This window comes from Cheilinus undulatus, linkage group 14 (genome assembly GCF_018320785.1).
Source record: "Cheilinus undulatus linkage group 14, ASM1832078v1, whole genome shotgun sequence".
In the NCBI taxonomy this organism is placed as follows: Eukaryota; Metazoa; Chordata; class Actinopteri; order Labriformes; family Labridae; genus Cheilinus; species Cheilinus undulatus.
Window position 1 is genome coordinate 41,309,054 of NC_054878.1, and position 27,869 is coordinate 41,336,922.

A 27,869-nucleotide genomic window follows, 5' to 3' on the forward strand; every position below is an offset into this window, starting at 1 on the left:
ACAGAAAGTGTCCTATTTAAGGTATTATCCTGTTTGCACACAACCTGGTCTAAAGAACAGATAAATATTTGTTCAAATGTGAATATCAGGTCAGGAGCTTTGGCTCTGGTCAGCACAAAACCCTTCTAACCTTTCCACCTGTTTTGCCAGAAAAGCATCCACACACAAACCTATTTGTCAATCTTGACCACTGGAATCAAAGTTGGTATTTTAACAACTCCGTTAACCCATTTGTACCCCAAGGGTTGCTGCTTTTAATACTGTTGTTTAGGGATGGGTGATATAGACTAAAATATTTATCACAGTATTTTGTGGTATTTATTGTGATAACAATATAAATGAAGACAAAAAATAGTACCATTCGAATATGCGTGGGAATATGGTACCATGTATTATGTGAAAGGAAAAGAAGGTCACAATCTTGAGATGACTGAATTTTTGCTGTTGATACTAAATTGACTGGCATATCTGACTTCAACTTTTAGCCTCATGAGGTTTTTTTATGGAAGAACTTTCTGGGCTCATGCCATGTACAACATGGAGCAACATGCAGTAGCTGGATCAAACAAACAAAACCTGCATCGATACTGTCCTTGTCAGGCCGATGATTGACTAATGACTGAGCACTCTTGTTTCCTGACATAAAATTGAGCTTAATAGTGTACCAGGAGGAACTAGGACAGCAACCTGCTAGCTGTAGGGTCTCAGCATGGACGTTTGCAAAGCAGCTTTCCTCCTAGGATCCCTGATCTGCACTGGTAAGATAAAATTACATCTTTATTATGATGATTACAGAATATTTCTGCGTGTTTGCTTTGGAATATGAAAAATAAAACAGAAAAGACCTGGCTTCAGTGCGAAAGTATGCCATTATAACATTTGACATGTACTGGGAATAAAACTATTTCTATTTATACAAGTATAAATGACATGTGCTGTAAAACACTCAAAAGATACCATTCAAGTTTAATTATCAAAAAAATAATGTTCAGACAGCACGCTACAAAGGGTTGTTTGCTGAAGTAAATGGAATCATTGTTCGAAGGTCGATGGGGGATGTAAAGACAATAATAACTTTATTTGTACAGCACCTTTTGAAAACAGAGGTTTACAAAGTGATAAACGTTAAGGGTCAGAAGACATCGCTGTGTCTCTTGTCTGCACCACAGCACAGCACTGTTTGTCTAAGATCTGAAACACACACGAGCAAGTAAAGCCCAGATCAGACCAAGGATTTGTGCTGCAACAAGACGGTTTTACAATGTCTTTGGTGACAGTAGCACAAGTCTGAACCACACCATTGCAGCTGAATGAAGCAGTCTGTTGAAGTCTCCTGTGATTCAGCCCATCAAGTCCTAGACAGCTGGTTGCAGGATTTTGCAAGTGGAAAAAATGGGAAGAAGGGGAATACAAGTCTTGTTTAAAAAAGCTATTAATGCCGATTTCCTTAGTCATGCTATGCCTCTTGGGCAAGATTACAGCTTTATCTTTTTTACCAAAGTTTTCACACAGAAACTTTGGTCCGCCCTGTCTCCTCCATTGGCAGAACATCATTCACACTGACAGAAGTGTTCACAGGTTGCAGTTTCCTTGTGAAATGTAAAATAAAATATAAATGTAATGATTTCCAAAAAGCAGATAAATATGATAAAGACAAATAGAAATATTGTTATGATAAGGCTCATGTTTATCCAGCTACACTCAATATAATACATGAGAAATTTAAGGCAGTAGGACAGGAGTCATCAATTACATTAGTATAAGGGCCACCTTTTTTCTTTTAAGACGCTAAAGGGGCCAGACTTCACAACAACTAAAATATATTGGTTCAATTTACATATTTTTGTTTAATAATTTTTTATTCTTTAAAAATACAAATAATGTTTTTCCTTTAGCAGTGAGATCAGTCCTAATCGCCTAAACTGCAACTGCCATTAGGGGGTGATAGCGATATTTCTGCTACATATATATATGGGACTGGAATGTTGTCCATAACTGTGATTGATGCTAAAATGATGTTTTGTGATTGGTGGGAAAATGGGCAGGAAACCAGTCTACTATTGGGACTCTATGCCAGGAAAAATCAAACCCTCAAAGTGAAGTGGAAAGTTGAAGGAAAATGGCAGCTTATCATTACTGTGCATGGCCTCAATATTTTTTTCCATTATTTATTGAAAGTAAATTTATTTGTTGAGATTCTTTTCCCGCATTACATACCGTTTTTCTAATGTCTCATTATCCTGTTTTAACTACGCTTTAATATTTTTTTGTATCTACTGTTTGAGATTAAAATTGGAGGATTGAAGGATTTGAAGCAATAAGGCCTGAACCCTTTTGAGAGCTACACCTATTCATGCAATTAGCATGTATTTTTCTGTATATGAGACAATATACGTAACGTATAAAATCTGTGTTTCTGATATCAGTAGGTGGAGATCAGGTGGATGGCTACACCAAAACCAGTGGAGCAAGGATGCTCTTGATGCTAAGAACACGATACACTGTAAACTCTGCGGCTGAGTGCGCTGCAGAATGTGATGCTGAAATAAACTTCAAATGCAGGTATGTCTGTACTTTTCAATTTTAAGCTTTGCTTTCATTAATGACACAATTCAAATTCTACATTTGCAGGTCAGCATTCTAACTCAGCTTCTACCTGCTGTGTGTTCACAGTGCCTTTATGTATGTTAAAAAGGATCGAGAGTGCTGGACAACAGCCCAATTTGAAGCAAGGGCTGGCCCTCATAAAGCAGGGATAGCTCTTTATGAAAAAGTCGGCAAGTTCATTTATCCTTTCTCTGTGTTGTATTAGTTACCATTGTAATGTGAGTATATTGTTTGTCAAATATTAATTTCTAAACAAATGGAGAGGTCTACAAGACTGAACATACTGTTTTTAACCTCCATTTAATTAAAGTTAATGATCAGTCATGATTTGACAACAAATGCAGAGAAAAGACTGACTCATGCTGAAGGTCTAGAGTTCCTACAAATGCAAGGACATGAATCTTTTGCAGTGCATGTATATTTTCCTGGTGATAATTGCCAGTGCCCTTGAGCAACTGCCCTCTAAACCTAACAATTCGATATATGCCACACAAAGAGGGTCATACTAGCACAAAAACTTACATTTGTGTGATGTGCATAAACTGAGTAACATTTTTTTTTAATGTTCGCCAGTCTCTATAGTTGAATGTATAGAGTGCATTGGTGAGAACTACAGAGGAAAAGTCTCCACCACAGAGAATGGTCACACCTGCCAGCACTGGGACTCCCAAGAGCCTCACAACCATGACTACAGCCCCAGCGTGTAAGACCACGTCAGCAGACAACCACAAGCAGTATTTAACAACCTATAAGTATGTATTTTCCTTGAAATTGATGGAAGATAATTAATTCAGCTTTCCCTCAACAACATCTGTAGTCATCCGGACAAGAATCTTCAGGAAAACTACTGTAGAAACCCAGGCGGTGACCCGCGACCTTGGTGTTATACCACTGACCCGTCCAAACGATGGGACTACTGCTCTATACCCCGCTGTAGTAAGTACTCTAACATACAGTGCTTAACAAATTTATTAGACCACCTGTCATAAAAATGAGAAAACATAATTACTTTAGAAATCTTTCAAAAACTTGTTTAAAACCAAAAATGTTATTGTTATTTATTTGGCAAATAAACTGAAACACCTAAATAGTCCTTTTTCACACATAATAACCAAAAAACGTCATATTTTGTATGGCCTCCTTTGGCCTTGATAACAGCTTGCATTCTTGCTGGCATTGTTTTATGGACTTTTCCACAGTCTCTTGTGTTATTGAGTTCCAAATAATTTCTAGCTGTTCCCACAGACTTAGATGAAACTTTTGTACCATCGATCTTTTAATCTACTAAATCCCAAATTTGTTCAATAGGATTCAAATCCAGACTTTGATTTGGCCAGTCCATCAGTTCCGGTACTCCAGATTCCTTTTTCTTGCTCAAATAGTCTCCGCACAGCTTTGAAGTATGCTTGGGGTCATTTTCTTGTTGGTATACAAAACCACGACCAATCAGATTCAGTCCAGAAGGGATTACATGATGCACTAAGATGTTGTGCTAGACGTTCTTGTTCATGATACCATCCATTTTCACTCATTTGCCCACGCTGCATCGACAAATGGAACCCCATACCATAATGGAATCTCCACCGTGTTTCACTGTGGGTGCAATGCATTTGGCATCAAAACATTCTCCAGCTTTTCTGCGGACATAAACACGACGATGCTGACCCAAGAGTTCAAACTTGGACTCGTCCGTCCAGAGTACCTTCTTTCAGTCATCAACAGTCCAGTGTTCATGCTCCCTGGCAAATCTGAGGCATTTCTGGATGTTCGCAGGCCTCAATGATGGCTTCTTAGCAGCTATTTTTTCCCTTTAAGCCTTGTTCCGTCAGTCGTCCGCTTATGATCATTCTGGAGACCTTCTCAGACTCTGATCTAGAAGCATTCATCTCTGCCTGAAGATCAGCAGTGGTCTTCCCTCTGTCTCTAGTACTTCAAATCTTGAGGTGTCTGACATGTGCTTCAGTTAACTTTCCTTGGCGCATTTTGTAAGTACCAGTCTCAGCAATTGACTCCAAAGCATACTTGACCACACTGTGAGAACACTTTATGTCTTTCCCTATTTGTCTCAGAGACCATCCAGCATCATGAAGTGCTTTAATGCAGACTCTTTCATTTTCAGTGAGCTCTCCACGTTTTACCATTTTGAACAGGAATGAAGAATTTCAAACTGAATTCACCTTTTTATACCCAAATTTGAGCCGGCTGACTGGGCTTCTCTGAGAAGTCAGAAATTAATCAAGTACAACATTCAACCACTAAAACTAATTTTTCTGTTCAGGAATGTAAGTAAATAACTATCATTTGACATATTAATCAAGAAATATTAATGTGTTTTACTATTTTTTTTTTTCAGTTTTTTTGTAAATCAATAAATTTGAAAATTCATTGATAACAATATTAATTATATTTTAGCATTAAAAATATCATTTCGGTTAAAGACCTTCTACAAATTGGTGTATTAACCATTGCAGAAATATAAAAAATGATTTTGGTAATTACCATTGCTGTTAATTTAGGGCAGCTGTGGCATAAACCTTACTTTGGGTGGTCTAATAAATTTGTTAAGCACTGTATATAAATTATATATTAATATTTATTATTTTTATTATATAAAATAATAAATTTAATAATTTTTCCTAATGCATTTTTGCATTTTAAGTCTAAAACCGTGTTAAAAATTAGCCAATTTTGGTAATTACCATTGCTGTTCATTTAGGGCAGCTGTGGCATAAACCTTACTTTGGGTGGTCTAATAAATTTGTTAAGCACTGTATTTGCCTATAAAACATTCTATAACTGCCTCCCATTTAACCATTTCACTTGCATACATTTCTATCAGTCAGACTCAATTCATTTAAAGATAAAGGTTAATGTGAGGACACCTGTCTTGGTTGTAAAAGAATAAAGGGAAAGGGAACTTCTGAATATTTTCGAGTTAATTTTTTTTCCCCCAATCAAAATTAGACAAATAAGGCCTGAGCCTTCACAGTCCTTAGACTCTAGTTGTGGAAGCTCAAGACAGAAATAAAAAAATACATAAAAAATGAATAATAAAACAAGAATTTATCGTGACATAAAATGAGAAAGAAAACTACAATATAAAATAAAATAAATGTTGTGTTATGACTGCTCTTATTCTTCTTCACTTGTTGGCTCTAATCTAATCTCTTGTGCTCAGCACCTGGACTTCCCTCCATCGTCCCAGAGTTCACCTGTCTATCAGGCAAAGGCGTAAATTACAGAGGCACGATAGCTGAGACAGAGTCTGGAAAAATGTGCCAGAGATGGTCTGCTCAGACACCACACCAACACAACCGAACGCCAGACAACTACCCTTGCAAGTAAGAGCCACTGACACAAAAATGTGGAAATTTCATAAAAGAAGCAACGAATTTGACATTAGAAATATAGGTTACTATGCAGAATGTTCTGGTCACAGCCTATTCTTTTGTTTTAGGCAGCTCTCTTCACATAGAGGAATTTAATTTTGGTACACATATTTAGTGTCCTGAACCATTTTTTAAAGCCTCGTTTTGTTATGGTATAAATATCAACAGCAAATCTACCATTTGAAAAAAGCTGTGAAATGTTGCCATTTCCTTGGGTCCTACGAGAAATAACTTGTCCTTAGGCATTGATCTGAACTGTGTGAAGTTTGGCTAACACATGGTAGTCTAAAAAATTGCAGATTTTTATGAATACATAAAGTAGCTTTATAACTCCGTTGTACATGGTCCAATCTCCAATCAGTCTGTGGCGTTCTATATATGATGAGGGTCTAGACGCGAACACAACAGGAAATATCAGGATGTTACTCTCTGAAGTATTTCTCCTAATATGTTGAAAAACTGGTGAGTTTTAGTCTGAGGGTGTAGATGTGGCAGCATGGCAAATATCAAATTTGACAGCTTATTTCTAACTGTTGACTGGGCTGTAATTGTTCATATCTTGAATAAATTCTATGAGCTATGCTATAGTCTGATCCTGGACACATCTAAATTTGAAAATTTTGAATCAGTCACAGCGCCACTACATCTGTATTATTACCCAAAATTGCCATGTGGTTACTAAATTCCCTCTCAGATATGTTCAGGTAAATCCAAAGACCTTTCTATGCCCCGCTATGAAAACCTTGACTTTTCTCCAGCTATTGTGGTATTTTGTTCATAAAAAAACAGGAAGTTGTATTATCAGAGGGGAAAAAATGGTAATACAGACATGAAACTCAACAGGAAAATTTCCACTGGTAAGCAAAGATAATTGATAAAGATTTTATTGGTAGGCGTGGCTTAATGGCTTAGTGGTCCCCCCACAGTTTTTAAAAAATTCATTCCTGAAGCCCATTGAGCCTTAGATTTTGAAATTGGTATACACTCAAGATGCCAGGTGGTCCAAAAAAAGGCTTTCGGACCAAATCAAAAGAAGGTGCACCATTTTTTTTTCTTTTAATTCCTTTTAGGATTTACTCGTCAATCTTAAAACATCCTCTTTAAATGTGGTTTGCTGCTAGAGGAGACCGTTGCAACGAAAATAAAGAAGTTATTTAACTTGTGCACAAATTTTAGAAGGTACAGCCATTGCAGCGCCTCAAAGTCTGATGTCTTGCTATATCAGGCGATGTCCTGATAGCCAGAATAAATCACCCCATTGTAGGGATGCACCGATCCACTTTTTTCCAGTTCCAATCCAATTCTGATAAAGATGTGCCAATACTGATACTGATTCCGATATATATATATATTTAAATGTATGTATATTTAAATGTATTCCAAACAAATTTATTTGAACTACTACTAAAAAATTAATATCAACATTATCCATAAAACAGGCTTGAAATCCCTGTCTATAATGCACTTTAATGGACCTCCCACCACTAGAGACCACTGTAGCTTCAGTTAATGGCTGCAGCCTTCCTCTCTGACCCTTCACAGGAAGTAAACAATGAGAAGCTCGGTGGTGACTAGGCTGTTAGCATATAGTAGGAAGACGGCAGTACGACAGTTTTCCAAAGTAGTAAATGGAAGTATTGCAATTATTATTTCTTTAATTTCTTATATTGTATTTTTTACTAACAAACACAAGCAATAAATCATTATATATTATAAACAACACAATATTAGATAAAACTAGTGCTGAACAATTTTGAAAAAATATCTAATTGTGATTGATGATTTTGACTAGTAAACTGTAAATGTGATAGGAACTGATGTATTGAAGGGAGTTATACTTTTTTGTCTTTCTCATATCTAACAATAAAAACATGAAAAAAGTATGATTTGCCCATTGATGACTGCATGATCTGTATTGCATCACATCACTGCTGCAAAAAACAAAAAATCAAACTGCTATCTTGACAAAAATTTCATGTTAGAGAAATATTGCACCTTCTGCCATTAGAAAATTTCAGCAGGCCATATGGCAATTTAATCGAATTTTCGATTAATTTACCAGCCCTACTAAATTGTAAAGCAACCATAGCCACTAGTAGCCACTGCAGTTGTTCTGAATGATTACTGCCTTGCTGCCACAATGCTCCAATATATATGTAACCACAAACTGTTCTAGTAGTTATTGCATCTCAGTGGATCAGCACGGTTTAACATGATTTTGATCAAGAAAATGCCAGAAGATGCTCACAGCATCTGGAAAAATGAGTGAGGAGGAAACTTAGACTACATTTATTTGATATCTATCTTTCCTTCATAATTGAAAAATATCAAAAAGAATTCAAGCTAAATCCACAATCCATTGCAGGTTACAATTATCATTGTTTTTTTATTTACATGCACTCATGACTACGTCTGTGTCATTGCTTGTCAGAGGCCTAGTTGGCAACTACTGCCGAAATCCTGACAATGAGAAAAAGCCCTGGTGTTACACCACTGACCCTCAGACTCGCTGGGAGTACTGCAATGTGACAAGCTGCAGATCTGACCCAGGTATGACACAGATCATTGATAATGATAACTATAAAAACATCCGTAGTGTTGTTCTCCCTTGTTGTCACTCTTGCAATCTCTACTGACCAATTTTATGTCTTGGTTAGATCTATTTGATGTGCACATATTGAATAAATAAAAGATTGTTTGTGTGTATTTCTTCCCTTAAAGAGGAATGTGTAGAGTGCATTGGTGAGAACTACAGAGGAAAAGTCTCCACCACAGAGAATGGCTACACCTGTCAGCGCTGGGACTCACAACAGCCACACAGCCATAACTACACCTTCAGGAAGTAAGACCACTAAATAACAACTTAATTTCTTCTCCAAATAAATACAGGATAATTATTTCACCTGTCTCTTAACATTATCTCTAGTCATCCAGATAAGTTTCTCGAGGAGAACTACTGCAGAAACCCATGCAGGGACATCAGGCTCTGGTGTTACACCACCAACCCAAACAAACAATGGGACTACTGCTCCATACCCCCCTGCAGTAAGTCCTCTAAAATATTTGCTTATAAAATGTTCTTTTACTGCCTCCCACCATCATGAGGAAGACTGCTGACTTGACTATGGCCCAGAAGACAATCACTGGCAACCCCCAAAAGAATGGTAATCCATATAAGGGCAATCCTGAAAGGGAAGGCTGTTCACAGAGTGCCGTATCAAAGCATAGTCATAGAAAGTTGACGGGAGGGGAAGCGTGGTAAGAAAAAAAGCACAAGCAACAGGAATGGGTATAGCCTTCAGAGGACAGTCAAACAAAGCAGATTCAAGAACTTAAGGGAGCTTAACGAGGAGTGTACTGAGGCTGGAGTCAGTAGATCAAGAGCTACCACACACAGACAGGTCAAGGAAATGGGTTACAAGTGCCCTGATCCTTGTGTCAGGACAGTCTTGGACCACAGATAGAATCATCAGTGTCTCACCTGGGCTGAAGAGAAAAAGAACCGGACCGCTACTCAGTGGTCCAAAGTCCTGTTTAAAGATGAAACTAAATTTAGCATTTCATATGGAAATCAAGTTCACAGAATGTGGCGGAAGATGTTTTCCATTTCCACCATCAGTGTTAGTCCACTGTGCTTAATCAAGTCCAGAGTCAACGCTTTCAGTCATCTTCTAGGAGATTTTAGAGCACTTCATGCTTCTGTCTGCTGAGAAGCTTTATGGAGATATGAAGTTCTTTGTCAGGATGGATGGATGGATCAAGTAAGATTTTTAAGGAGTGACAGAGCCACAGGCTCATCCTCAGTAATTATTTTCACCGCAGTATGAAACAACTTGCCACACTGTATGAATTTTCGCATTGAATACAATTAGAATGCAACAGATTTAGTGTGCAAGGTTCAGGTGCGTGACATTTTTTTGATTAAGGCTCGGTTATGCTTTCTGCGTGGACAGCTACATGACTGATCAGTACAGAGCAGGCTTTGCTCTAACCCAAGAAAGTTGACATGTTAGTGTTGGTGAAAAGAACTGCACAAGGAAAGAAGATGCTCAGTGCATGTAGCTCATGGTAGAGGTAGTTTGTTTACTTTCATCTGTAGTCTGTAATACTTTAATTTGTAAAATATTAAACCTTTATTTATTTATTTTGAATCCAACCTCTGTTGTTTGTTAGGTTTACACTTATTCTCCCTCCATGGTCCCTAACACACATTTTCCAAGAGGGTAAATCAAAGGAATAGGAGTTTGTAGGGCAGGGTTTTAATTTGTGCATTATAAAGAAAAAACACTGGGAAGTTATGGTAGTTTAGGTTTTTTCATGTTGGGGTAATGCAAGTGTAAAAACACTTGTGATGATGTTGCATTACAAACAGCGTTAGAAATTGTTTCAATATATTGGATGTTTTATAGTGTTTTGATATTGAGTAATAGATATCTAAAATCCAGAAGTTTTGGGAATTTTTTTTTATTTTTCAAATAAATGAAATAACCTTAATTTTCACATACACAAACAAAAAAGTACTGTAAATGGGTACCGTTGTGTACTAGTACCTGGGAATCAGAACTGTATGTGAAAGGTATCTATACCTCAGTGCCATGACAGACTGGCTCCATGCCACCTTGCATTGATGCATTAAGTCAGATAAAAAGAGCCTAACCAACGGGAATGGGGATCAAAACACAGATCTGTATTTTTCAAATGCCCAAAAATCAATAACCTTTTAGCTTACCGATACTGCTATGGAGTCTCACTTTATGTCTAACTGTGACATAACGTCATTTTAAGATATAACTGAAATAGAGATCTATGGTGAGATCGGCAGAACTGAGGTTAATTAGTGGACTTAACGAGTTCAAAGACGGAAAATATGATGTGTTCAGGTGACCTCAATAAATTAGATAACTGTCCTATGTGTTATATATCCAAATGTGACATAAAAAAGGAAAATTTAGTTTGTGACGTGAAACTTCAATAAATGCAGTTGTGATTACGAGAAATGTGTTTGAGGGATATAAACTAGATTTAACATACCAAATCATGACTTTTTACCTCAAGCACTATTCAGTTTCGACCACTTCTGTTGTATTTGTCATCTTTTATCTTACCACCAAACTATAGAAAAGTATCAATAAAGACTAAGATCGATTAAGAGTATTGATAAGTGTATCAGTATCAATAAAAATGAACAATCCCCATCGCTACTGACAAAGTACTAAGTGTACAGTATGAACAGGATTTCCCAGATGGTCGACATTTCTGTATCATAAATTCTTTTATGGTTGGAGTTTTGTTATATTCTAATATTTTGAGAGAGTGGATTTTTGTGAGCTGTAATCATCGAGATGAAAAAAAAGTCTTGAAATGTTCCCTTTGTTTCTCATAAATCTAGAATGTAAGGAAGGTTCACTTTTTTAAATTGAATTACAGTAAAAAAAATTATTCTTTTTAGGAAATAAATTTTTTTTAGCCTGTACATGTGAAATAATATGAGAAAGGAAACTACAAAATAAAAATTAAAACAAAAGTTGTATTATGAATGCTTGTTTTTCATTTGTTTGCTGTCTGATTTAAAAACCTATCTCATCTTCTGTGCTCAGCAACTGAACCTCACCCCATCACCCCAGAGTTCACCTGTGCAACAGGTAAAGGTCAAGCTTACCGAGGCATAATAAATGTGACAGAGTCTGGAAAAAAGTGCCAGAGTTGGTCAGCTCAGACGCCGCACAAACACAAACACACGCCGGACAACTACCCCTGCAAGTAAGAGTCACTGGAAAGCAAAAAATTGATTTTCCCTAAAAGAAGAAGCAATGTAGTTACATCTGAAATAGAAGTAACTATGCAGAATGTTTTGGTCACAGCCCATTCTTTTGATTTAGTTAATACATTTTCATTTCTGTTCGCTTCCCTTTTTTCTCTTTTTGTTAAACTACATCAATGGTGACTCAACTTAAATAAGCCAACTGACCAGACTGTTAAAGTCTGCTCCAAAATTATAGGAGTCCAGCTGAAGGACTTGAGCTTCCTCTGGAAGACACTTGTGACCCAGAAAGCCAGAAGAATAATAGATCAGCCTGGCCACATTCTCTCTGACTTTTCTCTAATGCCCTCTGGGTGGTGCTATCATACACCCCCAAGGAAAATGAACAGATACACAAACTCATTTATCCCTTCAGCTATCAGGCTGCTACATGCTGAGAGGTAAATTGAAGTTGATCTGTGGTACATGCTAAATTTGAGTCTCAGGTGTGTCCTTCTTTAAATGCATCTTTGGCATTGCATTTATTGTATGTATTGGATTTATCAAGTTCATGTTTCTTTCTGCTGATCTGTTGGCACTGAAGTGAATGTGGTTGTCTATATGCCGCTGACTTTTTGGCATTTGTTTATTTGTTTGCTTTTGTTTACCCAATTGTTCAGATTGCTTTAATAAGGCAGGGTAAACTGTAAACTGAATTGCCCTTTGGGGGATAAATAAGTTAATCTGAACTGAACAGAACTGATCCTGGAGAGACATGGTTTAGCAGTAAAACAATAAGGAATATTTGAAGATGCTAATCTTCTTGAATTAAATGTATATAATTTGGTCAGACAATAAAAGGATTAACAAATTCAAGCCAAACAAAATCCCTGGAAACAACAGAAAGAGGAGAGATCAATACACTATTGAATGAATTTTATTTTTTATTTCTTATTGCAACTTATCTCATTTACTTATTACATAATTTATAGCAGGGGTGTCCCATGCAGGTTGCATTCATCTTTGATTTATACCTGCATTCATAACTTCTACTGTATTTCTGATTGTCAGAGGCCTAGAAAACAACTATTGTCGTAATCCTGACAATAAGCTGAAGCCTTGGTGCCACACCACTGACCCTCAGACTTCCTGGGAGTACTGCAATGTGACGAGCTGTGGACCTGACCCAGGTATGACCAGTGTCTTATCTGTTTTTTTCCCATTATTTCTCTGAAGGCAGTAGACTCTACAACTTATATCAGAAGCATGTCTTTAACAACATACCTTGCTATCAGTCAGTTTAGTGCTTCCAGACTCTGCAGCTGGCGGTGATTTAAAATCAAGTCTCGGTTGTTTGGATGGAGTGGCTTCTACTTGGTCTACTGAGCTGTGCAACTCCCATCAGATTAATCGCCCATTAATAGCCCATTTTACTCTCCAATTTCTTGGTTGGGACTAGGGCTGAGCGATATATCGAGTATACTCGATGTATCACAGATTTTGCCACGCACAATGTTTGAATTACTATATCCCAAACATCGAGTATAAATTATGTGGATGTTCTGAGCTGTCAACGTGCATTTCTTGCTGGAGTTTCGCTTCTCCCATTGTCCCTGAACACATGTCTCCCTCAGCAGAGCGCTCACTCTCCCATCCATCCAGAAAACTCTCCTACGCACATGCGTGGTTTTGTATCAGTGAAGGAGAGAGAAGTATTGGGGAGTGAAGGAAGTAAACAGAGCAGTGAGGCGAGTTAGTGGTGAGCTAGCAGCGTTGAGAAACAGCACTGGGTCTTTCATCTGGCATTGGTTCAGCTTTAAAAAGGAAGCGGTCGAACTAAACGCGGTAATCATTAGAATATGCCGCAAGATGATGCAGAGATAGCAGTATCAACATGTCACTAAAGACATGAGCCCAGAGATGCTGAAAGGCTAGGATTTAAAAACCTCATAAAGACACTCCACCCAGAATACGTGATCTGCCTAGGCGCAAAAATTTTTCTGAAAATTCTCTGCCAGAGTTAAACATGTCAGAAAGAAGATGGGTCAGCAGCGGAAAAATGTGATCCACTTCTCCACAACTATGGAGAAGTGGATCACATTCCCCCCCCATGATCACACAGGAGAGCTACTTGAATAAGGTCTAAGGACGCTCTCATGTCATGTACTTGTCAGAAACTGGTCCAGCGTTCATCAGCACAGATAACGGACTAATACACTGCTTCCACATTATTAAGCAAAGACTTTTTTTTCTGTTATTTTCCAAAATATTAATGCAAATGACAGTCAGAGTATTTTTCAAGTCATCAGCCATTAGAGCATAATTCCAATGTTTTTGAACAAACTTCATGATGATAAACTTTTTTTTTTTTAATAAAAACACCAAAATGCACTGTTCCACATTATTAAGCACGACAGAGTTTCAAAACATTTCTGTGGTTGTAAAGAACTGAAAATGGTCATTTGTTGAATTTGAAGCATTAGGAGGTAATATTTACTGAAATCAAAAGCTATTTCAATCAAAAACATCTTAACAGGCCAAGTTACATGTTAACATAAAGACCACTTCTTTGATATCACCTTCGCTATTCTTGCATCCATTGAACTTGTGAGTTTTTGGAGAGTTTCTGCATGAATTTCTTTGCAGGATGCCAGAATATCCTCCCAGAGCTGCTGTTTTGATGTGAACTGCCTCCCACCCTCATAGATCTTTAGCTTGAGGATGCTACAAAGGTTCTCAATAGGGTTGAGGTCAGGGGAGGATGGGGGCCACACCATGAGTTTCTCGCCTTTTATGCCCATAGCAGCCAATAACACAGAGGGATTCTTTGCAGCATGAGATGGTGCATTGTCATGTATGAAGAACATTTTGCTACAGAAGGCACTGTTCTCCTTTTTTTACCATGGAAGAAAGTGATCAGTCAGAAACTCTATATACTTTGCCGAGGTCATTTTTCATACCTTCAGGGTACAGCTGGGCGATATGGCCTAAAATTGATATCCCAATATATTTTTACTATATCCCAATACATGATATATATAACAATATTTTGAAATGGCCTCTCAGCAGTTGTATTTAATTTGGCCCCAAATTACACTAGTTTGGTGATTGACTGTTCTATTGGATTTTTGATAAAAATTGTGTGCAGAAAGTAAAACAATATAAAGTCAAATTTATCAGTTTTATTTTGAAAAGGACTTCACTCAATCTTTTACTAATAAATCCAAAATACATAAATCATGAAACACTCTGTCTTTTACAGTGTATGGAAAGTCCTGAAGTGTTTTCTGTTATGTTTACATTTCTGATTATAAAATGATTATTTCCCTCATTAAGAGTGAAGCAAACATTCACAAAACTCACCAATCCTGCATGCAGCCAATGGTTGAAACCCTGCAGTCTGGTCCTCCATTCAGGCTCACAGCTGTGATTATATTAGTCCATTATCTGTGCTAAATGCTGGACCAGTTTCTGACAAGTTCATGACATGAGATTGTCTTTAGACCTTATTCAAGAAACTCTCCTGTATGTTCATGGGGGGAAAAGCTTGTCTGGCGGCAGGAACATTTTAACTACTCGTTGTCTGTGTTTTGAACTGTGAGGCTGAGTTACGTCTCTTACTGTTGTGGAAATGTGAATCACATCTGTCCGCTGCTGGGCCATCTTCTCTCTGACCTGTACAATTCTGGCAGGAATTTTTCAGCAAAATGCTTGCGCCAAGGCAAATCTCATATTCTGGGTTAAGTGTCTTTATGAGATTTTTAAATCCTGGCTTTTCACCAACACTGGGCTCATGTCTTAAGCGACGTGTTGTGTTACTGCCGCCATTATCTTGGAGTCATCTTGTGGCATATTTTACCGAATATCATGTGAGTTAGACCTCCTCCCTTTCAAAGTTGAATGGCTGCTCAACGCTGCAGATCCAGCACTTTCTCGTTATACGTCTCAAAAGGCAGCTAGCTACTAACTAGCCACGCTGCTCTGTTTACCTTTCCATGCTTCTACTGCCACTGATACCAAAACACGCATGTGCAGGAGTTTTCTGGATGGGCGGGGGAGAGGCAGAGCTCTCTGCTGTGAGAGACACGTTCAGGGACAATGGGAGAAGCAAAACTCCAGCGAGAAATGCACGCTGACGGGGGAGCAGGTGGCCTAGTGGTTAAAGGTGCTCCCCATGTATGCGGGCGGCCTGGGTTCGAATCCGGCCTGAGGCCCTTTCATGTCTCACCCCCACTCTTGACCCTGTTTCTGACTCTATCCACTATCCTTCTCTATCTAATAAAGGCACAAAAAGCCCAAAAATAAATCTTAAAAAAAAAAAAAAAGAAATGCATGCTGACAGCTCAAAACTTCCACATAATTTATACTCAGATATTCGCAATATTGTCATTTGGCAAAAGCCAAGATACATCGAGTATACTCTATATATCACCCAGCCCTACTTCAGGGACCCTAAAGGGGCCTACCAGCTCTGTCCTCATGAATCCGGCCCAGAATATGACTCTGCCACCTCCTTGCTGACATCACAGCCTTATTGGTACATGGTGGCCATCCACCAACCATCCACTACTCCTCCATCTGGACCATCCAGGGTTGCACGGCACTCATCAGTAAAAAGACTGTTCAAAAATTAGTCTTCGTGTATTTCTGGGCCCACTGCAACCATTTCTGCTTGTGAGCATTGGATAGGGCGGCCGAATAGTAGGTTTATACACGACTGCAAGCCTCTGGAGAATCCTACACCTTGAGGTTGGTGGAACTCCAGATGCACCAGCAGCTTCAAATACCTGTTTGCTGCTTTGTAATGGCATTTTGACAGCTGCTCTCTTAATCTGACAAATTTATCTGGCAGAAATCTTCTCAATTATGCCTTTATCTGCACAAACCCATCTGTGCTCTGAATCAGCCACAAATTTCTTCACAATACGTTGATCACGATTAATTTTCGTGAAATATCTAATATTTTCATTCCTTGTCCAAGGCATTACACTATTTGACACTTTTTGGCAGCAGAGAGATGTTTTTTCTTTCCCACATTGCTTGAAACCTGTGGCCTGCTTAATAATATGGAACAGTGCATTTTGAGGTTTTTATATTTTTAAAAATAACGTTTATCATCATGAAGTTTGTTCAAAAACATTGGAATTATGCTCTAAAGGCTGATGACTTGAAAAATACTCTGACTGTCATTTGCATTAATATTTTGGAAAATAAGAGAAAAATAAAATTTGCTTAATAATGTGGAAAGCGGCATTTTATCAAAGCTGTGAGCCTGAATGGTGGACTAGACTGCAGGGTTTTGGCCTTCGGCTACATGCACGATTGGTGAGTTTCAGTGGGTTTGCTTCACCCTTAAAGAGGAAAATAATCATTTTATAATCAGCAATAGTAAACATTCAAAAGATTGAATGAAGTCCTTTTCAAAATAAAACAGTACACTAAATTTGACTTTATATTGATGTTTACCCTTTCTGCATACAATTTTATTAAAAATCCAATAGATCAGTCTATTTTAATCACCAAACTGGCGTCATTTAGGGCTGAATTAAACATTATACAGCTGCTTAGAGGATATTTAAAAATATTGCGATATATATCATGTATCAGGATATAGCAAAGATATACTGTGATTAGAGCTGGGCAATTAATTGAAAAATAATCGAAACTGACATTTAGAGCCTCTAACTGACGTAAAATTGCCTTGTCAATTATTTCAAAATTTTTTCCCCTTTTTTTGGAAAAATTTGACTTTTTAAAAAATATTTTCATTTTAGCTGATTTGTGTTTTAATTTCAAATACTTCAATAAATAACCACAAATTGTTAATCTGTGCCTGTTCTTTTCGTTGTTTGCTTTAAAATCATACAAATGTTTACAGAACAAACAGAGTCGGAGGTTGGGGGTGGAATAATCGTTCATTAATCATAATCGAGGTAAAAAGTTAAATTAATCATGATTTTGATTTTTGCCATAATCGCACAGCCCTAAACGTGATATAAATTTTAGGCCATATCGCTCAGCTCTAGATGGGACCAACTTTTTTATAATTAGGAACAGATTTTTGTCTGTTTATACATTGCTGATTTCCAGAGAATGGAGAATCCAGCATCCTTGATTTACTTTCTTTCACAGACTACTGCTCTCATGCTAAAACACTACACAGATGATTACCCTAGGAAACACTGTGATTTTTAAAATTTCAATAAATTGCTGATTATTTGTGCTTTTTACCCCTAAAGAGGAGTGTTTGGAGTGCATCGGAGAGAACTACAGAGGAAAAATCTCCACCACAGAAAATGGCTACACCTGCCAAAGTTGGTTCTCTCAGGAGCCACATAAACATAGCTACAACCCTAATGCGTAAGTCCACCAAACAGAACATCAATTTAACAAACAAGTGCTGTTAAACAATCATCAAAATATTTTTGGAAAAAATACAGTTAATTCCATTTTCCCTTAACACAATCTCTAGTGGTTGGAAAAGAATTCTTCAGGAAAACTACTGCAGAAACCCAAGTGGTGACCCACGGCCCTGGTGTTACACCACCAACCCAAACAAACGATGGGACTACTGCTCCATACCCCGCTGCAGTAAGTCCTCTAACATATTTGCACATAAAATATTCTATTACCATTTAGACATTTAGCTACGCCCACCAGCATATTTCAAATCAATCATTTCCTGGAGGCAGTGAGATTTTTTCATCAGGTTTCATGGCGGCACATATTTTCTGAACTCCTGAAAAAAACTATTTCATATATCTCAAGGTGAATAAAAAGTCTCCATGGCCCCTGTGTTGGTGGTAGTGTTATGGATATCATCATGCTGATTGATGAACACCTTAGGATCGTAAATTTGTGCTAGAGTTGATGGGAACTATAGGTATAAATAGAGAAGTAGAAAATTCCTGTTACTCATAGATGGTGCTATGACTTCTTAAAAATGGCAAATGGAAATGGTTATAGGTCCGTACCATTCTATCGTGTGAAATTTAGACAAGATACGATGATGTATTATGATTCATGCTAAGGTACAAGAGTTTAATTTCACGGCAAGTCAAGATACCATTACTGAAGTTCACTGACAAGCCACATCCAAAATTTGAGGGCTCACCACAGCCACACCATCTAAGTTTTGTTCACCAACAAAATAATATTTTTTCATCAAGGGCTCTACTAGGAATAATCCAAGTTTAAGCTGAACTGGAACACCTTAGGAGGAGTTAATCCAGTAAGGACCCATGGGAAAAGTATAAAAAACACACATTTGCCAATTTATTCAAAATGGCATATTTCCTTTTGGAGTTAGGATGTAGGTCCAAGAGACTATTTGTAGAGTTCATCAAGCTGCATAAGCTTACCCATTGTTATACTTGACAGAATGACAATGGGGAGCCCATTTTGAAAATTTCAAGGGGGACCTATTGAGCCATTTTGCAATCTTCAAACACAAAACCTCTGAAAATATCTTTTCTTTTTTTAACAAGTCTCATGGACACTCCAAATCTGATCAGTTTTCAGGCATATTTAAGACTCCAAAACTGCTAATCAATTGGGATGAAAGTAAATATAGAAGTGCTTGAGCCCTAATGAGAAAAATATGGTGTCATGAATTCTCTGCTTCCTCTTCACTTGTTTGCTCTCAGAGTTGAAAAAAAAAAAAAAGGATTTAATTTCATCTTCTCTCCTCAGAAACTGAACCTCCTACCATCATCCCAGAGTTAACCTGCGCAACAGGTATTGGTCAAGCTTACAGAGGCAAGATAGCTGTGACACAGTCCGGAAAAACGTGCCAGAGATGGTCTGATCAGACGCCCCACAAACATAACCGTATGCCGGGCTACTACCGCTGCAAGTGAGAGTCACTGAAACAGGAAAAAAGATTCCCTATAATCTTTTAACTTTTTCCTATAATCTAAGTTACAATGCAAACCTTATCGGTCACAGACTGTTCTTTTTATTTATCTAACTTGTTTATTTTTATTCCTGATTGCATCCTTTTTTACTTCTGCTGAACTACATCAATACTGAAATGACAAATGACAAAAGTGAAATAAGCTGACTGCAATACATTTGGTTTTAACACAATGATCCTATAAATCCCATATTACAGACTATTAACAGAATATGAAACAGCAGTTTGCACCAGCATTAGCACCAAGATGAAAAGCCAAAGCCAAAAGGCAAAGCTATTAAAGGCAAAAACAGTCTGACAGTCTCCTGATCCACTGCTGCTTCTTAGACATATCCCTGCCTGCATTGTTTGATGTGGTTTCCACACAACTCTGATCAACATCAGTAACAGAGGTTTCACCACAAACAACCGCATTATTTTATATTAAGGGTGCACTTAACAGTTTGTCGACTTTAATATGACTTATTTTAGTGCATATTTTGATTTCTTGTGGGAAAAAAACACTCTTTCAGTTGTACCTTGTGCACTAAAAAAAACCCACAGCTGTCCCACAAACCTTTTCATTTATTAAGTGTGACAGCATAGCCCTGTTTCCATCAGATGGTCTGGTTTGATTGAGTACAGTTTGGTATGGTTCGGTACACCAAAATAGTTTGCGTTTTCACAGATACTTGTACCCTCACTTGATGGGCGGGCTGTATAGACTATGAATATGAAGTCACATACAGTGCCAGTCAGCTGTTCCAGCCGCTGACTTGTGGAAAGGATCAGTGACAGAAATCAGTAGGGAATAAACAGTAAACAGCTTTATTTCAGCTGAAAACTTTCAACATCATCTCAATTATGTTAACCACGGTCAGTAAAGACCCTCTGCTGATGATATATGTTTACAGTAATGTTTTGAGTTGTAAACAGGGTCCAAAACTAACTTTTTCACTTACCAGCAAGCCTGGCTTGTAAGTGATTTTTTTTTTTACCAGCCAGGCAGATATTTTACCAGCCAACCAAATAAAAATTGCTTTGAAGTGTTGTAATTTGCAATCAGTATTATTTAACACGTTATTTGGGTCTTGTATGCGATTCTCAATCAGTATTTTAATAGCATGCACTAATACTAGCAATAATGTATGCTTAAAGAGACAAAAAGTGAGTAAAAAGACCCTGTTTACGTGTAGAACCACAAATGAACTAGCTTCTGTCGATTCTTGTTTTCATAACATCACAATTCCAACCCTCCTTTATCTGGGCTAGGCAAAATGACTCAAGAGATACTCTGGCAGAGTTACTTTAAATTTTATTTTTGGTTTATCATTTATTTATTATTCTATTTTTCTTCGAAGTTTAGTTTTCTTACATTTGGTTTAGTTTTAAACCTTATGGTCCACTTAAGAGCCTACATTAAATCTTTTTTTTTTTTTTTTTTTAATAGTCTTCATTAACAATCTAAATGGACCAAAAAGAGACAACAGGAAAAACTGTCTAGGCGCCTTCACAGCGCAGTTAATCTGTAGTCTGGACATGGAGGCGTGAGCATCTCCTGCTCTAACCGCAGCTAAGAGGGACTGACGCGCGAGGAGTGGACTGCCTTTCAGTGCTTTGGGATGGGGAGGGGCCCACGGTAGCTACTGCTGCTCAAGAGGCGCTACAACAATACATGCTTTAATGTCAGAGTCTTCAAAGGTCTCCAGTAACACCAGAAAAAGTCGCTAGATTTGTTGCTAATCGCTAGTCGCTAAAGGGGAATGAAAACTCACTAACATAGCGACAAAGTCGCTAAGTTGACAACACAGCAAGGAGGTATGGCTACAATAACAACCAGCTGTCCCCCTCGGCGCGCTGTGAACGACGTCATGACTGACCCACCTACATGACCAAAGATCATCTTGGCCTGAAATACACATTACTCTGCCAGGAAACCAGCCGATACCAGTATCGTTCTCCAGTAACAAAAAATGATTTTTTTCGCTGGTAAAAAAAGTAACTCTACAGAGTGGCGAGTGGTCTTAAAAATTTACCAGCCAGTGACAAAATCTACCCGTAAGTGGTGAGTGTTAGTTTTGGACCCTGGTTGTAAATATAGCTTGCCTATAATGGTTATACATCCATCTCCATCCATCTTCTTCCGCTTATCTGAGATCAGGTCGCGGGGGCAGCAGCCTAAGCAGGGAGACCCAGACTTCCCTCTCCCCAGCCACTTCGTCCAGCTCTTCCGGGGGGATCCCAAGGCGTTCCCAGGCCAGCCGAGCGACATAGTCTCTCCAGCGTGTCCTAGGTCTTCCCCGGGGTCTCCTCCCAGTGGGACTTGCCTGGAACACCTCACCCGGGAGGCGTCCAGGATGCATCCGGACCAGATGCCCGAGCCACCTCATCTAGCTCCTCTCAACGCAGAGGAGCAAGTCTCTCCCGAATGGCCAAGCTTCTCACCCTATCTCTAAGGGAGAGCCCAGACACCCTGCGAAGGAAACTCATTTCAGCTGCCTGTATCCGTGATCTTGTTCTTTCGGTCACGACCCACAGCTCAGGACCATAGGTGAGGATGGGAACGTAGATCAACCGGTAAATCGAGAGCTTCACTTTTCGACTCAGCTCTTTCTTCACCACGACGGACCGGTGCAGAGACCGCATCACCGCAGACGCCGCGCCGATCCGCCTGTCGATCTCTCGCTCCATTCTTCCCTCACTTGTGAACAAGACCCCGAGATACTTGAACTCCTCCACTTGGGGCAGGGTCTCATTCCTAACCCGGAGAGGGCATTCCAGATAGTTTATACAACATAATATAAAAGTTTAGAGCTGCACCATGAAAATTTGTCACAAAAGTTTTACGAAAAGTTTTACAAGCACATTAAACAACCAAAGAGCGATCTTTTTACATGTTACCAAAAGTAAGGAATAGATACATAACTAGCTACAATACAGAGAATCAACTGATCTTAAGCTTCGTATTCACATAATTTCTACATTAATCCAGTTTCACATTCATCACGGACAAAGCAGGCTGATTCATGCCTTCAAGCTCTGCTTTGTGTACTTAAAATCAGGTCCAGATAAATGTCAGTAAACACATGGCCACATATCAATATCCACAGACTAGGAAACAGTGTGGATCTCTGTCGAGTCTAAATATCCCTGATTTACTCAGATATTAGTCTGTTTTTCTCCTGTTTTCGCCCACTCTTCACAGGGAAGACCACCATGTTCTGCAGCCCAGAGTCGAGCAGTCGTGTCGCACGCTGACGTGACGTCAGTGCAACCCACTATTATTTACAGCTCCACCTTTTTGGGACTGATAGTGAAGATTGGGACCCCTTCTAAAGGGCGGGAAAAAGTGGGAAGGAATGAGTCATTTTTTTGGAGAGGGACCTGGATGCAGCCGAAGACCTCCATTTCATGCCAGAAGTCAGATGTATCTCATCTTCTAATACTGTAAGTCACTTGAACTGAACGTCTTCTACGTTGTTTTCTCGGTGTGTTGCAGCGGTATTAATAGAGGCAAGTTCGCCACATAAGGAAATACAAGTACACAAAAAATATGTGACTTTTCAGACCAACAAGCAAAGCAATTACATAACATTAATTTGAATAAATCAATTTATGATTGAGTTATTATTCCGAAAAACTTGCACAATCCTTGTTTAGTGTATTGAATGACGTAGCAGACTTGCCTCTGGCAACATGGCAGCGATGTCCAGCCAGCCAACCATTCTCCTGTTGCATATTATGTCTGTGCACAGTGATATATGAATTGCGATCATAAGTCGATTCATTAAAATTAATTTAATGTTATCACTGTGCTTATTAACCCCAAAACTTGCATCTTTTTCTTCTACTTGTATTTCCTTATGTGGGTGACTTGCCTCTATTAATATGGCAGCAACACATGAAGAAAGCAATGAAGAAGGCATTCAGTTCAAGTGATTTCCGGTATTTGAAGATGAAATATGGCATTGATTTTCCAACTTCCAGTGTGAAGTGGAGGTCCTCGGCTGCATCCAGGTACTCTTTTTTTCTTTGGGACCCTTTCCAACTTTAGCTTTATGGAAACGCAAAAAAATGCGTGCTGTACTGAACTGAACCAGACCGCTTGGTGGAAACACCCTACAAGTTATCACTGGTGTGTTTTATCTGCAGAAAAATTAGCAACATGCTTTTAGTTTCTTAATATTCCTTTGAGGAATGCACTCTAGTTTTAAAAGGGAAACTTGCCTGGTTTGACACGAGTGAGCAGAATTATTGTTAAGTTGATTGAAATGTCAGAGTTGATGGTTTGTCAAGAGATTTATATTCCATATGTGGAAAAAGTGAAAAAAAAAAACGTACAAACCGAAGTCTGTGGATTCTTAGTTTTTGATGAAATTTGTTTAGTACAGAAAAGTACTAGTTAAAATAAAAAAGGAAAAAGTAACTGTTGTAAAGTTCTTGTTTTTTGACATTGACATGAGTGATGTCAGTCAGAATGGGTTGCAACTGAAAGTAAAGGCTAATCTACTGATTAACACTAAATAAAACCATGAACATCATTCTAAGCAAGTTATGTTTAGCATTTTTTACCTGCATTCATCACTGGTTCTGTTTTGCTTGTCAGAGGCCTAGAAAACAACTACTGTCGTAATCCTGACAAAGCGAAGAGGCCATGGTGTTACACCACCGACCCTGAGACTCGCTGGGAATACTGCAATGTGACGAGCTGTGAACCTGAACCAGGTATGAGATAAGGATGTTTCCAAGTGTCTTTTTCCCTATTCGGCTAAACGCTCATTTACATTTCGTTTGATCGACTACTCTGAAGAGGAGAAAACCCCTAGAAAACAAATTCCTCACAGGGTCATTGTGTCAGCAGGTGTGATATTGGCCTGATATTCTCTCTACAGTGTGGCTAGCATTACAAGCTAGCATCACCCACCTTTGTTCCTTTTTGCAGATTAATATCATGCTTTGATATTTGGCCTCTTTCACTTCGGGTCAGTAGTCATATGTGAGTTCAACTCCGCTTTATTTCCATTTACTACTTTAGAAAACTGTCGCTGCGGTCTTCCTATTACATGCTAACCACTAAGCCACCGCTGAGATTCTCATATTTACATGACAGAGAGGAAGGCAGTGCCATTAACTGAAGCTACAGCAACCTCTAGTGGTGGGAGGTTCATTACTGTTTAAAAGGGCATTATTATTTTATAAAGACAAATTTATTCCATTAAATCGATTAACACTAGTATTTTATGCATGAATGTAAAACTTTATATTCTAGTGCCGTCATTTATGTATAGTGTAAGAGTAATGATACCAATAATAGACTTATTCTCAAGTTGCAGACCTGCTAATTATCCAAACAGGTTTTCTATATTAAAACAACAATAACAACAAAACTAACCATAACAGCAATAATAACAAATGTGTACTTAGATGTAATGATTAAATTAATGAGTGAGGGTTGATCATTTAACAGCGGTATTCCTCCAACTGTGTGTAAAAATGCATCAATGACTGAGCTATAGTTTTTCTTTCTTCCTGCTGAAGTGTTGAAAGTAGCCAGTTCATCAGAGAAGGAAGACTGCTATGAGGGGGACGGTTCCACATATCGGGGCACAAAATCAGAGACCATCAGTGGAAAAACATGTACATTCTGGAGTGCCTCGAGGTCTTCTGACTATCTGTATACTCCAGAGAAGGACCCCCATGCGTGAGTATCAGTTTAGCTGCATTTCTATCAGGTGGTCCAGTTTGATCAAGCATGGTTTGGTATGGTAAACCCCAAAACAGTTTGAGATTCCACAGACACCAGTACCAGTCCACCAGAACAACTTGGTAAGTGGTCAACAGTTGTTGTGAGTCGTGAGTTTACGTATTCATTTTTTAAAATTTGTGCAAATCACTCATTCCAATTGCTCGTCAAATCCTGTGTATGCAAGTGCCCACAAGATGTGAGAGGAGAGGGGCTGCCATATTCCACAACCAGCATTTCAGTTGTCAACAGACATGGCTGTGCTTGACTACACCGAGAGGTTTGCTGCTTTGTTTCTGTTGTGACAATGTGACAACCAAAATTTCCACAACTGACCAGGCAACAAGGGTATAAGCAGTAAACAGCTTTATTCTAGCTGAAAAGTGGCGTTTTTTTAACAACTACATCTTAATGTTGTTCACACCGTCAGTACAGATCCTCAGCTGATTAAATATGTTTATAGAAATGTTTGGAGTAGTAACGGTACTTTAATAAAGACACAAGAAAAAGCAAGGCTTACAAGCATCAGTTAACAAATATTATCTCAACCCAATCCATTCTTTACTCTTACCTTAAATTAAGACCATAAATTTCAGCAAATCAACCATAAGGTAAAATAATATATAAGATTACAAGGCATCTAATGACTATGTTTTAACCTTAAATATAGTCCCACCATGTACAATTAACACTACTTTATAGGGGAAGCCTAAAAAGTCATGAAGTCCACCAACATTTATCGCATATTAAATAAAGCAGCCTTTCAAAGTGACATGATTTATATTTGGTTAAAAACTGAAGTTATTTCCGTAAACTTTTCCTTAAGTGAACATGGGCTATCCAACACTTTATCAGTTTATTAGACATAATATCAAAGTTGAGAGCTGTGCCATGTGAATTAGTTAGATTAAAAGAAATTGTTAAAAAAAATTTAAATCATATTCTGTTGTATAAACATAGAATCTTTAGCTGTAATACAAAACAATGCATTTTTTTTTTAGTTTTCAGGGTGTAATTAGTTTGAAAATAAAGTGAATATTGTATCAACTCCTTTCACTTAATTTTTTAAATTGAATTTTTTGACCCGTAACTCCTGATTTCCTCTCTCAACAGTGACCTCAGGGAGAATCTGTGTAGGAACCCTGATGGTGATAAGGCTCCATGGTGTTACACTATAGATGATGATGAAACCACGTGGGAATACTGCAACTTGAAGAAATGCTTCAGCTCAAAATAACAGACAGCAAATAACAGACTTCAAGTGGGTGTTTAAGAATAGATAGACAAAATTAAAAAAAAAAAACATCAAGCTTGGGAGTGCAGATGGTCGAGTGGTTTAAGGCGCTACCCATGTACGCGGGCGGCCCGGGTTCGAATTCGGCCTGTGGCCCTTTACCGCATGTCTCTCCCCACTCTCTTCCCTGTTTCAAAGTCTATCCACTGTCCTTCCTCTATCAAATAAAGGCATGAAAAGGCCCAAAAAAACAAAAAAACAAACAAAAAAAAAAAAACATCAAGCTTGTTGAGTTGAACTATGCAGCACCACATTGCATAAAGTGTAAGCATAATGTTAGAGTAAAACCAAATTTAGACTGCAGGCTTATTATGAACTTTGTAACTTTATTGTTACCTTCTTATCAAGTTACCATCATGACTTACTGTTTGAAAGAACCAAGATTTGTTCCTTTACATCACTCTATAAATATTAGTCATGACCCAGAGTCAAATACAAATAAATGTTCTCTCTTACAGTTTTCATTGCATTGTTTACATCTATGAAATTAAAATGAAATAAGGCTCACATTAGATCATGAAGCTTGTACTATGTTGTATTACTGTACTGTCAGTTTTGACTAGGGATGCATGATATGCTGATATTTACAAATTCCTTTTAGCTGATAGATACTGATATCAATACAGGTAAGTATAGTTTAGACCTAAAACTTGCAATTGACTACAGCAGCAAATAGCAGCATGACTAGCACATTTGATCCACTATCTCCACCTCACAAACCATATCCCTGTAATCATCATCAAGCACCAACACTTCTGAAGATTGTCAGCTACCTGCAGGTTGCTTTTGTTTTGTGTCTGAATGTGGAGCTGTCAGTGTCAATGTCAATATCATCACAGCTCTGTTGACTTCCAAGGCCTTACATTATCTCATCCTTGACTTCAGTTCAACTAGTCCTATTACTTCTGTTTTAAGGAGCTGTAAGTCATTTTAGTGTATTTTTCCTTGCTGGTTTTAAAAAGAGAAAATTGTTATGACTGAATTTAAAATAAATGCTCATATCCTTCCAAAAACTTTATATCTTTACATTTATCATTGAAACATGTTTTTTCAGTGATGGCACTTATAGTAGCTGTTGCTTCATGGGTTTTCTGGTGTATGTATGTATCCGTCCAGAATGTCTTCCAGTGAGCTAACAAAGTGGCTGGTAGTAGGAAATCTGAAATCTAACCAAAAAAGAAAAAAAAAAAAGTAAGTAAAAA

General features: G+C 38.1%; 1 protein-coding gene and 1 long non-coding RNA gene across 2 annotated transcripts in view; one reads left to right on the forward strand and one right to left on the reverse strand.

The window, feature by feature from the left end:
- The first annotated feature begins 628 nt into the window (after positions 1-628).
- On the forward strand, positions 629-27,859 carry LOC121521716 (apolipoprotein(a)-like). Its single transcript, XM_041805860.1, has 17 exons — positions 629-758; positions 2,427-2,562; positions 2,674-2,777; positions 3,181-3,310; positions 3,425-3,543; positions 5,786-5,948; positions 8,428-8,546; positions 8,718-8,838; positions 8,923-9,041; positions 11,594-11,756; positions 12,808-12,926; positions 17,976-18,096; positions 18,209-18,327; positions 19,429-19,591; positions 24,237-24,355; positions 25,169-25,331; positions 26,487-27,859. The coding sequence occupies exons 1-17, from the start codon at positions 710-712 to the stop codon at positions 26,608-26,610; spliced, it is 2,151 nt and encodes a 716-aa protein (XP_041661794.1). The 5' UTR covers positions 629-709; the 3' UTR covers positions 26,611-27,859.
- LOC121521721 overlaps positions 1,095-27,869 on the reverse strand; it is a 40,623-nt gene continuing 13,848 nt past the window's right edge. The window contains exon 4 of the long non-coding RNA XR_005992882.1: positions 1,095-1,363. This is a non-coding gene — a long non-coding RNA (uncharacterized LOC121521721). The remainder of the gene's footprint in view (positions 1,364-27,869) is intronic.